Consider the following 14125-nt stretch of genomic DNA (forward strand, 5'->3'; position numbering starts at 1 on the left):
TTACGCACATGGAAAAAGTAAAACATGCACAAATGAAGGTGCATGATGATAAGAGAAAAGAAAACTTCAAAAATGTAAACAGAAACTGTTCATCGCAGCAAACTATGATGATGCATGAACTGAACTAGAGAATCACAGCACAACCCACCTGCGACTGCTCAACAGACACAATTCATCAGCAGGTCCCTCCAGGAACTCTTCTGCTCTGGTTTATCTGAAATAGGCTTTTCTGAATAACGAATACAAACGCATAAAACCTTTAGAATATAAAACTATCAGTGTGAGGAACTATTGTTTTGCATTAGATCATCAATAATATTAATTTACTAATTGCTTTATGTAGTAGATGAGTTTATGGTAACCAGATTGTGAACTGTTTGTCTTGTGTTGACCTGAAGTCTGGTCATTTAAAAAATCATGCTTCCCTTTTCTTTTTAATAATAACTCTTAATGAGCTGTTGATCATTTAATTCAATCCAGATCATCTGCAGTTGGTTTGGTTTGGCTCATCTGCTTTACACATTATAACTCAGCAACTGAATGTGAAGAAGGAAATCATCGTAAACAGTTTACTACCCCCACAGCAACGTAGGGAAAGGAAGAAAGGGAGGCAGGAAAATGTTTAGCATGACTTATTATCCAAGTGTAATCACATGAAAATCAATGGGCAGCAAATAAATCGCAAGGAATGATTCTGACCTCCACCCCATCAATGGAAACTCTTCTGATTCTTTACAAGAAAAATAAAGTGCCCAGATCGTGTACTTCATGATGTGATGCATTGAGCCACATGCACATTTTGAGCAGCGAAAACAAGTTAATGTAGAAGCTCCACCTTCACATTTTTGAATCATGTCTGAGCTCTGTTTGAACAGCAGTTAACTTTCACTAAACATAGTCTGAGAAGCAGTTGTATGACTCCCCCTTGTGGCTCCTCACAAGTGCCAAAAGTTTCTCTAGGCACAAGAATTTAGCCCAACACAAACTATTAAATGATGTTTGATTTTATTTGTATGATGCAGTTTAAATGACAAAGCATTTTATTGTTTTGTTTTGAAATCAACAGGCTGCAACTCACAGATGATTTGATCAATACTGCTCGGCTTTTTTTTTTTTTTTTTTTTTTAAATGAAATCCAACAAAAGGTGCTTTTTTTCTTATGTTCATGACAAATACAATAAGAAAATATTCTGTATGATAAACCGCTTCATTTCAGTAAACATTTTTTTCCAAACATCTAAGCATTAGAGATAAAATGCATAAATAACAGCATAAGATTTCAAATCCTTTCCAGTCACACCATCAATCACATTTCACATAATTTGGCCTGCTCACTACTATCACTAGACATTAGCTAAAGTATAATCTTGTATGCTGTTGTATTTTTTTTTAATTTTTTTTACTTGTTTTACCAGAGCAAAACAATTAAGGCATATAAGCATCTCCCAATAAGGCCTTAACGTGACACAAATAGAACCTAATTGTAGCAAAGAATAAATTAAGACCCTGGAAATATGTAAAATCTAAGTTGGAATGTTTAATGTCACTTAGTTGTTTCAGACAGGGACCTGCATAGTAAGAAAAAAAAAAAAAAAAACATAAAAGCAAAACCAAAAATGAACTATAAATCTACAGGTTTAGTGGCTGACATCAGTCGCCCTTGGTTTAGAGGGTTCCAAGGTGAACCTCTGTAATGGTTCATGTTCTTCTCTACTACGTGCTGCACCAGAGGCTTCTGAGCTCCTGATGGATCAGAAAATGATGAGTCCACTTTGGCCTTTGGTTGGACCACGTTGGTCACATCACCCAGAGCACAAACCTTGGGTTTACAGGCCAAGGTGCTTGGCTTTTTAGGTGGGACTGGAGGTGGTTTCTTTATTGGGCACATGCTGTTCGAGCGTCCTACTTGTGGCTCTCCCTGGTAAGGGTGAAGCTGTGCGTGAGGGGAGAGGCCACTCTCCAGGCTCAGTGCTTTCACCACCTGAGTCCTCTGGCTGGCAGAGGGATCAGCATTTCTGTTGGGTCTCCTGTTTTCTCCTAAAAGAGAGTTGATCCTGCGCACAGTTTGGCGTACAGGGGTTCTGTGGAACCTAAGCGGTGATTTAATTTGCCTGACCTTGGTGCCTCTGGGAGAATGAAGGGTGAGCTTGTTGAAGTGTTGAATGTGGTCTGCCACCCGGCACTTTTGTGTCTCCAGGCTGTCAGGCGAGAGGGGTTGTTGGTTTTGGACTTTGGTTGCAATATGTGGGGAAAATTCATGTTTCTCACCTACTGCACTGACTATCATACCAACTCTAGGTGGGGTGCCAAGCTCATGTCTGAGTTCAAGGTCCGGCTTATATGGTGTGGACTGCAGCCCAGGGGAGACACCCAGTTTAAAATGAGCAGGACTGTGAATATCCAGTGCATCAATCAACCTGCTGCAGTTCACCCTCTCTGCTTCTTTTTCATCATCTCCCTCCATGGAGCTGTTGTGGCTACTGATAACAGCAGTAGAGACAGAATCTTTATCAGCCTTTGCTGCTGGACTACAGTACACACCAGACTCAAAAACAACACTATCTATATGCAAAGGAGACAAAGCTGCAATTTCAATCTGGCCAAAGGTAATGTTCTGTTCATTTCTCAGAAGGCTCTGTTGGGTTGGGAAACTGGAGGCCTCTGGAGTCTCTGGTAGAGGGACTGGGATGCTGTCTGATGGATTTGTCAACTCTGTAGAGTTACAGAAGTTCGAAGTACCAGCTTCCATTTCCCCAGCAGACACTGTGATGGACTTAATTTTCAGCAAGGTGGAACCAGTTTGGCTTTGGGGTTCAGTAATGGACCTCTCACTCTCAAGGCTGTCTGCACTAGAAGCACAACACAGCTTCTTGGGAAGGCTGGGCCCAGCTGGAGGCCTTGACATTACAATGGCAGGCTCAGATACACAGTTGTTCTTTAGACACATGTTGATGGGGCTATCTGTAAAAGATCTTCCACTGAAAATCTGGGATCCTAATGGCGTGTCCTCAGTCCATGAAGTCCGGTGTGCACTGGAGCCACATTGTGGAGTCAGCAAATTATCTTCAGACTTGCTCATGTACTTGGAACCTAGAAAAGTAGGGTATTGTCAGATTTTACAATCTCAAAAGACTACATTTGTAGCATTACAGTAAAAATATTGACATTTAATTTCTTTAATGAATACTCACTATTTGATTCTGTTTTTCTAGGAAGAACTGATGGACTGAACTCTGTCTCTTTGGTGAAAAGAAAACTGGTGGTGCTCTCCTGTGTGGCAAGCCGCCAGCCAATGGACTCAGATCCCTTTATCGTCAGCATGGAATGAGAAATGAAAGATGAAAGAAACTAAAGACTTAATATGCCTTGAAGAGTATTATTTTGTTAAAAAGGACCCCACAGATGTCACCCAAAATGTAACATTAATATGTTAATTCAATGACAATTGGGGTTAGTTCTTCAGAGGATGATAAAAATCACTCAGAAGAAACAAGATCTGGGGTTTGTTGGTCAACAACTTTTTATTCAAGACAAGAATATACATATTATGTACCTTAAACCCTTACCGGCTCAACAAAATGGACCCAAAACAAGTTACAATATATTTCCTGTATGTACTTTCTAAGTTCCAATAACATGTTTTGACCTGAATGCTTCACACTGTAAATTACTGCAAAATGGGCACAAACATTGGAAATATCCTTTGACTGTGTAGTATATAAACAAGCTGGATTCTTTTGTGCAGGATTAGTTTACATGTGTTAGCTACTAAAGTAAACTTAGAATGTTACAAAGTCAAAAAAGTGCTACAGTGCACCCGTGTACCCCATCATAACCTCCCATGTGCAAGTATGTTATTTGACTTAATATAATTCTAAATGCACCTGATTAACATAATATTACACTGCTTCTGTGAAGTGGAATGTGAAGTCTAGTAGGTAACCACACTTACAGCATCTTTGCTGCTCTTCCCCAGGCTAAAACGCAAGCGCAGAGACTTGCGTGGTGCTTCTTTTTTGCTGACTTTAGGAGAAAAGCAGCCGGCTTTTCCAGATTCAACTCTGAAAAGGAAATAAATTTAGACAATTGTCAACATAAGAGAAGCTAGGCGTTATGTAACTTTTTTCCTTATACATAGCGCATGCTGTATAATGGGGTAGCAATGCATCACTCTACATTTTTCATTTTCACACAGCATATACGTGTCAATATTAAAAAAAAAAGATAAAACAGTGAAAGCACATACCTGTTGACAGCATGTCTGCTGCTAAGTCGTCTACTCTTTCTTCTTACAGAGGTAGCAGATTGCCTTCTGGACCTTCCTGCTGAGTTCAAGGTATTTTGGGAGGAGTCCAAGACCCCTGAAGCACTGTAAGCTACAAAAAAGAAACAAACAAATACCTGTAAACTTAACCACAAGCTTTAGAACTTAACAGTGGTTGATGCCCATTTGAGCAAACTACCATCAATACCTGATCCAGGAGTGGATGTTCCGCTGAACAAAGTATTGGGAAGTAAATCTATCCCAAGGTTCTTTTTCACAGATCTACGTTTCTTGTTTGAAAATCCAAAAGAGTGACCAGATTCCAAAGGAAGTTTTCGCTTGGAGCTCGGTGTTGCAATCACAGGAGTTGCGGAAGAGAAGACTAGCAAATCACAGGAGAAATAATGTCTTTCATTATTCAATAATTCAATGTGATTTTAAGCCAAAGCACTGCAAATAATGAAAGAATTAGCAGAGGTGTAGCAGACAAAAGGCAAAGTAAATGAAAGCCAATATAGATGAGAAGCATGATTTGGCATTTCTGAAATTACATTCAATTATTCTAGAGGAAGCTTTCAATTTCAATTCATGCATTTTTAAAGCACACTTAAATAGTGAGGGGAAATATAAAAAAAAAAAAAAAAAAAAAAAAAAAAAAAAGACTTTACCCGGCTTTAAGAAAATGAGGCGAATTGTTTTAAGATAATGCATTGCAAATCATCATGCTACATAGCAGGCAACACACAGTCTCATCTGACCATAGTACCTACCAACATTGTTTGCCTGGGTGATATTTGTAGGTGTTCTATTAGTTTTAATCTTATTGAGAGCACCATTGACCATATCTGAAATGTGAGACAAGCCAAATTATTGAAACCGTAGTTACTAATTAAAGCTGCTTTAAGATTGCATTCATTGTTTAGAGCTTCTACAGTATATGGCTCCAAGAAAATACTGCCGCTTCCATGGTTAAAAGTTATTTAACCTGGTCTGCATATAAAGATATAAAGCTAAACTGGTTAGCTGAGGTGGGAGACGCGCAACTTCTTATCTCATAGGATAAATGTTTCAGGAAATGAAGTCTTTGGTGATTGAGTCTTACCTCCAAAACTGCGTCTGTGTCTCTTCTTCATCCCCGAGCTGAAGTCCAACTCATCAAGGTCATCATAATTAGGGGATAAAACCCCCGCCTCACATCCCATCATGGCTGGAACCTTCTCTAGAAGGAACTGTGGTAGAACACCTACGACACAGACACAACAAACATTTACATTTTAAAGTAACAGTGTAGAATGACACTGATAACAACTGAGAACAAGATGTCTCTATTACCAAAGTTGTTGACATTTTCTATGAAGCAGTGTACAACAGCTGCTTGTAGCTTAAGGCGTTTCTCAGTGTTGGCATTCATCTTCTCCAAACCATCTCCTGAGTGAAGGAGGTTGGGAGCAAAGATTACAGACAAGTTACTGCTGTCCATCTTATTCTCTGCACTCCTGTGATTTAAAACAAATAAACACAAACAACAATAGGAGTGTAAATATGAAGACAAAAAGTAAAAACGCTGGTAATAAAGTATGTTGAAACAGCAGGACGCTAATAAAACAGTAATTAAACTGACCTTTTAGATACATTGTGCAGGAAGTCAAAAAAGTGACGGAGGACGCTTAAATTTTTGTCAGGCAATATACATGACAGCAAAAGGGTGGCAGAGGTCCTGTCCTCCTCAGTGGGGAGCTGCTGAGCCTTGAGTAAGGCCTCCTGCAGCTCTGTGGGAATTACAGGCTCTGGCAGCTCCCTGAAGAACTGCTTCACCAGACCGGCCACATCGCAGGGAAGAGCGGTCGACAGGCACTCCTCGCCTGCATCGAGTTTTGCCTAGACCAACAAAAGACATTGTTGTATTGAGATGGTTCTTAGGGTCAAGATTCCTCTGTGACAACAAGGTCAACTTCAGCCATCACTCACCCTGAGTGCTTTCAGGCGAACGATAGAGCCTGACTTTCTGAACAGGCCCTCTGTGTCGATATGTGCCAGCAGCTTCATACATGCATCAACCAGAAAGCTGTGAAGGCAGGGAGATGTCAGTGCAAATTGGTTTAAAAAAAGAAAGACAAAAAGGGATCAAGAAACAACCATGCTAACTCAAGCAAAAATAAATAGATATATCCACTCACCCTGGCACACTCCCAGACTCCATATTATAGTAGGGCAAGCTCTCCAGGGATACCCCAAAAACCTTTTTCTGGTGGAACAATCACACAAACAAAAAGAAAAACACACACACCACATTAATCCTTGCTTGGCTTTTTTTTTTTTTTTAAAGCTTTTGATTAAAATGCTAAGCCTTCCCTGTGAGAAGATGGAGATCTCATTGTTCATACTGGCCACCTTTCTACTATTTTGGTTCAGTCAGTTTTATGGCTGTTTGCCAAATCTACCCAGTTAATAGGACAAAGATGAAAGCTGCACCCATTTTATGCTGTATTTTAACCTAAATCGAAATAATTTGATTATTTCCACAGTTTGTACGTTTCCTGTTGGCCCAACATACAAAAGAAACATTGGCTTCTGGGATCAGTTTCAAACGATCCAACATTAAATTTAATATGGCATTAAACAGCACTGTTCTACTACTAAATTTAAGTTTATTTTGCCAAATAAACTAAATTAAACAAATGATAAAACACACGTTGGAGAACATTTTGTACTTTGCATTGTGTGCCTGATGAAGAACTTAGTGGTGAGAATAATCACAGAACAGACAAACAAAGCGCCTGCAGTGACTGACATGGGTGAAAACGGCCAGTTTCACCAGTGAAAGAAAGCTCTCAGTAATATGCTAATTTGATTCCCGATTTCACGTTAGTTATGTCCAACACTGTCGTCCATAACAGTTTGATTAATCCACGTTTCACAGATAAACCGTGCTGCATGTTTTATACGGGTTTCTTCAAACTCACCGTGTTGCTGGCTGTTGACTTGTTGTTGGCTGATTTGTTTTTGTTCCAGTTCTTCGTCTTTATCCCGTAAGCTGTGCGGAGGTGCTGCACGGCTACCAAGCGCATCACATTCCTCTCCATAACTTTCATTTTAAAACTCCAAGTTATAATGTACTATCAAAGTTAACTTTGCCAACTATACATTTAACAGTATCCGCTATTGTTACAAAGTCACGACGACGCAAGAAGAAGTTATCGACGTTACATTGCGCAACAACCATCTAGTGTCCAGCTTGCTTCATGCTTCAGATTCAATGCAATTAGCTAGCTAACATTAGCCAGCTAGGTTAGCAAGTCACATTAGCTCATTAAAAACTCCCGTTCGGGGAAAAAAAGCGTTGTGCCACCAAACGGCTTACAGTTGCTGCTTTCCTCTTCTTAAATAATAAAACCACTTTAGGAATTGCACCTCGTTTAACTCACTATCTAACTAACTGCATCGCTCTGTGTTTCTCTCGCTGGCGTTAAATCGGTTGCGGCGACGTCTGTTTCCGTAGAGTATTCAAACAGCGGCGCTCCCCGCGTTCTACCTGGTGATTGGCTGGAAACGGTTCGAATGGCATTCACTGGGGGCGCGTGTTTTCTAACCCAGAGCAGTCTCGTTGGGCGGGGTGATTTCCGCTAGGTCAGACGAATGCTCTCAGTCGCCTACTCTCTCAACCGGCGGACTCTGTACTTCAAACTAGTCGCACTTTTGGAATGCAGAATACACAACTAGGCTGCACGTATTAACGTCACGATCCCCACAAGTGTGGCCAAATAGTTTAGGTTCTAATTAAGTTAAGTTTCCCCCCTTACCTCTTTTTTAATTTAATATACATCAGAATCTAGCTTTGGGAATCTTTTTAGCTGCATTAAAGCACGGTTATGAAGTGAAAAATGTAGGCTGACCAAAAGATAAACATTATAATTGCAAAACCAAATGTGGTGAAGAAATTGATTGCAAAAGAAGTATGCTCAATAGGTTCAACCTAAAACCTAAAACACAACTAGGAGGTTCCTGTCCTCTTCAAGCAGTTAACTGTTCATAAACCTAATTTATGTTTTATTCATCCTCTAAAAATAGGACCTCAGACAACTGGAACAACAGTAATGGATCTGTTTCACAAGGTTAACTCCTGTTTCCACCTCTAGGTGGAAGCAACACAGCACAAGCCCTTTTATTACTAAATGAAGGAATTAAGGAAATTAAGTTTTGGGAATAAAAGTAAGCACAGCCAGATTTGCATGTCACAATTGTTCTGTGATATATAGCGATATAGTGACAGTATAATATAAAATGACAGTGTGACTCTTTGTTTGCTTATTTAATTCATAAAGATTAGATTCAAGAACTGGATCAATGCTAATCAGCTGATCTAAAAGTAGTTTTGCTCTATGATGACATTATTCCTAGACAAAATCTATGCTAATGTTTTGATGTTTAATAGTGTTTAATAGCTTCTTGGCTATTTGAGAGCTGTGCGTGCATGAAACAGATGAATAGTGATCCAAAATAATAGTGTTCTCTTGCACTAGTTAAGTATTGCCTTTTGTTTTATTTGTGTATTTAATTATAAGTATATATCCATATATAGCTAAATATTTAATTTTTGTTAAATTGGAACATTCTCCCAAATTACCACTACTTACAGCTACATCTCAAATTTCCTAGCTTGTGTTTCACAATCATAAAGACAATACAGTTGATACTCTCACAAGGGCTTATCTTTATTACAACAGAACATACACAGATATATACAGGAGACAGCAACGTACAAATGCATTGACGAAAGGAGGTTGGTTGTATGTTTAGAAGCATTTCCTGTGGACAATGGAGGGGCCAGCCTCGTCATACTCCTGCTTGCTGATCCACATCTGCTGGAAAGTGGACAAGGAAGCCAGGATGGAGCCACCAATCCAGACAGAGTACTTCCTCTCAGGTGGAGCAATGATCTAGGCAGGGAACAAACACCATATGTGTTATTTTAAGTATTACTTTACTTAGCCACTAAACCTTATGACTCCTGACATTTTCAGTTCTCTTACCTTGATCTTCATGGTGCTTGGGGCCAGAGCTGTGATCTCCTTCTGCATACGGTCAGCAATACCAGGGTACATGGTGGTACCACCAGACAGCACATTGTTGGCATACAGATCCTTACGGATGTCAATGTCACATTTCATGATGCTGTTGTAGGCGGTTTCATGGATACCAGCAGACTCCATACCTGGTATAAGAGAAAAAAACAATGAGTTTTATCACACAGACAAAATACTTCACATCTTAGGTCTTAGAGAGACCAAATAAATAGTGCTCACCAATGAAAGAAGGCTGGAACAGGGTCTCTGGGCAACGGAAACGCTCATTACCAATGGTGATGACCTGACCATCGGGCAGCTCGTAGCTCTTTTCCAGGGAGGAGGAGGAGGCAGCAGTTGCCATCTCATTCTCAAAGTCAAGAGCCACATAGCACAGCTTTTCCTTGATGTCACGCACGATCTCACGCTCAGCTATGAAGCAAAAAGATCACGCAATGAAAAACAACAGTTTAACACCTCTTATATAAAATTTCAACCAATCAACGGTGTATGCACAGACTTACCAGTTGTGACAAAAGAGTAGCCACGCTCAGTCAGGATCTTCATCAAGTAGTCGGTTAGGTCACGACCGGCCAGATCCAGACGCATGATGGCATGTGGCAGAGCGTAACCCTCATAGATGGGGACATTGTGGGTCACACCGTCACCGGAGTCCAACACAATACCTTCAGCAAGCAGATAAAAGCCACAGTTAGTCAGCTCTCTGTGCCTGTGAAGGTGAGGATTGGCAGCTAAATACAAGCCTGGCCGCTTCAAGCATGTCTCACATAATAAACTATAAAGTATTGCTGACATCACTGGGCACACACCCTGCTAGAGACGGATTAACACCCTGCTTTGACAACAAAACAGGAATCTATCCAGATGATACACACCTCCAAAGTGTAAATCTTTCTTTTTAGGTCAATGCATAACTGACCAGACTAACTTGTTTACATGTGAAAAAACAGCAAGGATACTGACCAGTGGTACGGCCAGAGGCGTACAGGGACAACACAGCCTGGATGGCCACATACATGGCAGGAACGTTGAAGGTCTCAAACATAATCTGAAAGGAAAAAAAGCAAGCAGCACTTCAGAGATTTATCTTTACCAAAGAAGAAGTATGTGAATATGGAGCAGAGAAACTTTAAGGTACCTGAGTCATCTTCTCCCTGTTGGCTTTGGGGTTGAGGGGAGCCTCAGTGAGCAGGGTGGGGTGCTCCTCAGGGGCCACACGCAGCTCATTGTAAAAGGTGTGGTGCCAAATCTGACAAGAAGAGCAGCTGATGTCAGGGACGAAACAACTGAATAAACAACAACCAGCTCTTTAAATAAAGCGTCAGCTCTAAAAATAAAACAGTCTTTGTGATGGTGACAGGCCAGGCTGTGAATTCTCAGGGATGCGGAAGGTCAGTTGCCATAAATGTTGTAAATGAATCTCTCTGTCAACACACACCTTCTCCATATCATCCCAGTTGGTGATGATGCCATGCTCAATGGGGTATTTCAGGGTCAGGATACCCCTCTTGCTCTGAGCCTCATCACCTACATAGCTGTCCTTCTGACCCATACCCACCATCACACCCTGAAAGAGGAAGCATAAGACACAGGAACACATTTAGCAATGGTTTGGGTGTTTTTATTTCTTTATTTCGTGGAATATAAAGATAGACCTCATACCTGGTGGCGGGGTCTTCCAACAATGGAGGGGAAGACAGCACGGGGAGCGTCATCTCCGGCAAATCCAGCCTTGACCAAGCCAGAGCCATTGTCGCACACAAGGGCGGTAGTCTCATCGTCGTCACACATGATTAGGCTTTCCTGGGGTGGTCTAAAATTTGAGGGGGTGGGTGGACAGAGACACAAGAAGAGAAGCTTTAGGCTGGGTATAAGGAGCAGCTGTCTAAACCACCCAGGACAGAATGCATAGTATGGAGGCCTGTAATAATTAAACAATCACACACCCTTTTTCACTGGTGTGGCTGATGATACTGTATGATGAAGAAATGTTTGATTAGATGTAGTTCACGATGCCTTTGAGGACCTGCCAACACTAACTGATAGTTCCTAAGGTATTATCACTTGCAACTACTACTATCACCTATTACCAGCGGTGGCTGCTACATTGAGCTAATTAGACATGCCTTTGGGTGCTATTTTAGGCTCAGCCTTGTTGTACAACTAGCGATACCATATCTCTACAGGCATGATTGTTCCTGGGACATCTCAGAGCTGCTGAGGTAGCACCAAAAAGGGGCATAACAAGAGAGACCTGTGATCTATTTTAAGATCAGCACCCCCCCACTGTGCTCAGCAGGGTGAAACAAGTGACACACAGATCTCCTGCTATTTCAGGTCTTGAGAGAGGTTGTCCCAGAGCCAGGCCAGCAATCATCTGTTGGCATATTTTACTACATGGCTCCTGCCTATTAAATTCATTCATTGGAGCATAAGTCAATTTAGCCAACTTCTACACAATGTTTGCACACTGTCATGGTATGTTTGAGATATATTTAGCTCTGTCTAAGGTTAGCAATCAAACCAGCACAATCAGCAACTCTACATATAAGTGTACCCTGCATGTTCAGTTAGTTATTACAGCTTGTAAAATAATAGTTAAATAATAGTCATTCTTTCTTTTGAGAATCACCAACTCATATTACAACTAATGGACTTGAATCACACAAATTACACAGAGACAAATGGTGAAAAAATTGTCATATGTACTCACCAAGGTGCACTGGTAGAGGGATGCTTCCACTGGGATGAAGACAGAGGGGTGAGAAGAGCCCCCTTAAATAAGACCCAGACTGGGCCTATGGACCAGGGGCGGGGCCGGGGTTTCACACAAGTCCAAATAAGAGCTTCCAGCAAAAATCAACAAGCCACAGGAAAGTATGTTTTACATACATGGATGAAACAGTTCTACTATGAAGTCATTGTATTAGCTCTATCATGAAGTCACAGTTTTCATGAAATATTGATAACTGGGAATGAAAAGTTTTATGTAAAATTACTATTGGTAGGTCTTAGTGAAAATGATGTGCAGTTTTTAAATTGTTTGTTATATTTGTTAAATTTGTTGCTGTTATAATTGTTATTTAATATTATAAAACAGGATGAACATAAACCTAGTTCCTTTTTAAATATTTAGGTTTTCCACAAACATTATAAAATGTGTAAGTTCAAGTCTTGATTCAGTCCATACTTTACAGCCCTTAATGTGTTAGAATTAAGAAATAGAGTCAAAATCTGTGTTTTATAATACTGCAGTTTCTTATTATCCTTAATAAACTCATTTGTAGTAAGTAAGACCATATCTGTCATGTAGCTTTATAGGTTTTATGACACTTATAGCCACCTAAGGCCCTCTAAGATCACCCAGTCATGCAGGACAGCATCACTGGTGTCTTGTTAAGGAAATGATAACATTGTATATGTCCAACCATGCTGAACCGTGCTGCTGGTATGTGAGCTGAGCCTCCTCAACGTGTGGAACAGCTGATGGTAGCTGGGCTCTGTGTCTAATCTAGCTGTCTGAGTGGCCTGTTGGTGTCAGGGCTCTGTCCTGATTGGCCCAGCTGTCTCCTTGTAAGGTTATAGTGAGCAGCTGAGTCATTAATGTGCAGTCACTGAGATTCATGAACTGCGACTTTGCAAAGAGGAACTCCATATTTGTGCCACTTTAACCCAAGCAGGAATTGCATATGCAAACATTTTGGCATGCCCTGTCTTAACAACATTCCCAAAGAAAATATCATATATAGTCATGTTTCAGGGAAAACTATTTATGTGATCCCCACACTAAAATAAATCTCTTCATTCAGGCTTTCAGGTGAGGAAGAATGTCTCTGATGTAAATGAGCAGTTTATAATGTATGAGGTTATATCACAGTAGAAGGTATGTGAGAGTATTCTTCTGTCCCACCACATACCAGAGCCCACTATTAATAGCTGCATTTTTCTCTCTATCTCTACACATAGAAGCTGGATGCAGACAAAGCATCTCAAAGTTATTCACATGACAAAGAAGCCTTTTGTAGATTGGATTAATATGGGTTTTGTGTGTGTGTGTGTGTGTGTGTTTTATGTATCCTTTAGAAGTCACCTGTACCACTGTATCTCACTGTAGTAGTCATTTTTTTCTGATACAATCCAGCACACCTAATATTTATAAATAAATGACCTACTTACTTTTCATATTAGGATTTTGAAAGAAACTGAGTTTGTGATGTATCAATAGAATAGGCTACCACGTCAACATGGTGTCAGTACATATAAACTGTTAGAACAGATACTTAAGAAGAAAAATAAAAGTATTGGTTTAAAAAACCAGAAGTACCAAAAGTAAAAGTACTCACTGTGTAGCCTATATTATTGGATTATGACCTTATGAACTATTTTCACTATTTTATGTTTTAAATATATTAACTATGGTAGATTGACTTGCTGTTGATTATCAACAGTTATCAAACAAGTAAGAGAGACATTTGCCCCTAAAATGAAAAGCATGAAGTAGCAGAAGATAGAAATACTCCAGAAAAGTAGAAATTGCACCAAATTGTACTTAAGTAAATGTACTTGGTTATCTTCCACCACTGTATTAAACGCATAACATGTCCTTTACACCTAATAGTTAGACTGATCACTCTTATGAGTTATGACTAGCTGACTTTTATTACTTTAAATAAACTCTTTATTTCCTGAATGACTGCAAACTGTTTCGGGTCATTCCTGCCCTCTCGAGGCCATTTTGGAGGGAGCAGCGTGATGACGTTTTACGTGCGACGCAGCC

General features: G+C 40.2%; 2 protein-coding genes across 3 annotated transcripts; both read right to left on the minus strand.

Annotated features, from left to right (window-relative positions):
• Positions 1-1393: 1393 nt before the first annotated feature.
• arhgap11a (Rho GTPase activating protein 11A) lies at positions 1394-7768 on the minus strand. 2 transcript variants are annotated; one of them, XM_026356631.1, is made up of 12 exons: positions 7228-7768; positions 6442-6509; positions 6233-6329; positions 5886-6142; positions 5597-5760; positions 5367-5507; positions 5035-5109; positions 4473-4646; positions 4247-4376; positions 3953-4061; positions 3192-3306; positions 1394-3090 (listed from the first exon to the last, which is right to left on the minus strand). In XM_026356631.1, exons 1-12 carry the CDS (start codon positions 7354-7356, stop codon positions 1622-1624), a joined length of 2928 nt encoding a protein of 975 aa, XP_026212416.1. In that variant the 5' UTR covers positions 7357-7768; the 3' UTR covers positions 1394-1621. The 2 variants fall into 2 exon arrangements, with proteins under 2 accessions (XP_026212416.1, XP_026212417.1); XM_026356632.1 differs by lacking the exon at positions 5035-5109.
• A 1195-nt stretch (positions 7769-8963) lies between these two features.
• LOC113158996 (actin, alpha cardiac) lies at positions 8964-12211 on the minus strand. Its single transcript, XM_026355436.1, has 9 exons — positions 12062-12211; positions 11011-11161; positions 10787-10915; positions 10487-10597; positions 10312-10396; positions 9852-10013; positions 9568-9759; positions 9295-9476; positions 8964-9201 (listed from the first exon to the last, which is right to left on the minus strand). The coding sequence occupies exons 2-9, from the start codon at positions 11137-11139 to the stop codon at positions 9058-9060; spliced, it is 1134 nt and encodes a 377-aa protein (XP_026211221.1). The 5' UTR covers positions 11140-11161; positions 12062-12211; the 3' UTR covers positions 8964-9057.
• Between the last annotated feature and the right edge of the window lie 1914 nt (positions 12212-14125).

The sequence above is a fragment of the Anabas testudineus genome, chromosome 12 (genome assembly GCF_900324465.2).
Source record: "Anabas testudineus chromosome 12, fAnaTes1.2, whole genome shotgun sequence".
Taxonomy (NCBI): Eukaryota; Metazoa; Chordata; class Actinopteri; order Anabantiformes; family Anabantidae; genus Anabas; species Anabas testudineus.

What these genes read in the sequence shown, in the direction of transcription:
- arhgap11a (XM_026356631.1), bottom strand. Translation starts at nt 7,356, where the DNA reads ATGAAAGTTATGGAGAGGAATGTGATGCGCTTGGTAGCCGTGCAGCAC. An exon ending in ACACAGACGCAGTTTTGGAG is followed by an intron (nt 5,110 to 5,366) that starts GTAAGACTCAAT and finishes CTCACATTTCAG; the next exon opens with ATATGGTCAATGGTGCTCTC. An exon ending in AACATCCACTCCTGGATCAG is followed by an intron (nt 4,377 to 4,472) that starts GTATTGATGGTA and finishes TCTTTTTTGTAG; the next exon opens with CTTACAGTGCTTCAGGGGTC.
- LOC113158996 (XM_026355436.1), bottom strand. Translation starts at nt 11,139, where the DNA reads ATGTGTGACGACGATGAGACTACCGCCCTTGTGTGCGACAATGGCTCT. An exon ending in ACTGGGATGATATGGAGAAG is followed by an intron (nt 10,598 to 10,786) that starts GTGTGTGTTGAC and finishes TCTTCTTGTCAG; the next exon opens with ATTTGGCACCACACCTTTTA. An exon ending in CGCCTCTGGCCGTACCACTG is followed by an intron (nt 10,014 to 10,311) that starts GTCAGTATCCTT and finishes TGCTTGCTGAAG; the next exon opens with GTATTGTGTTGGACTCCGGT.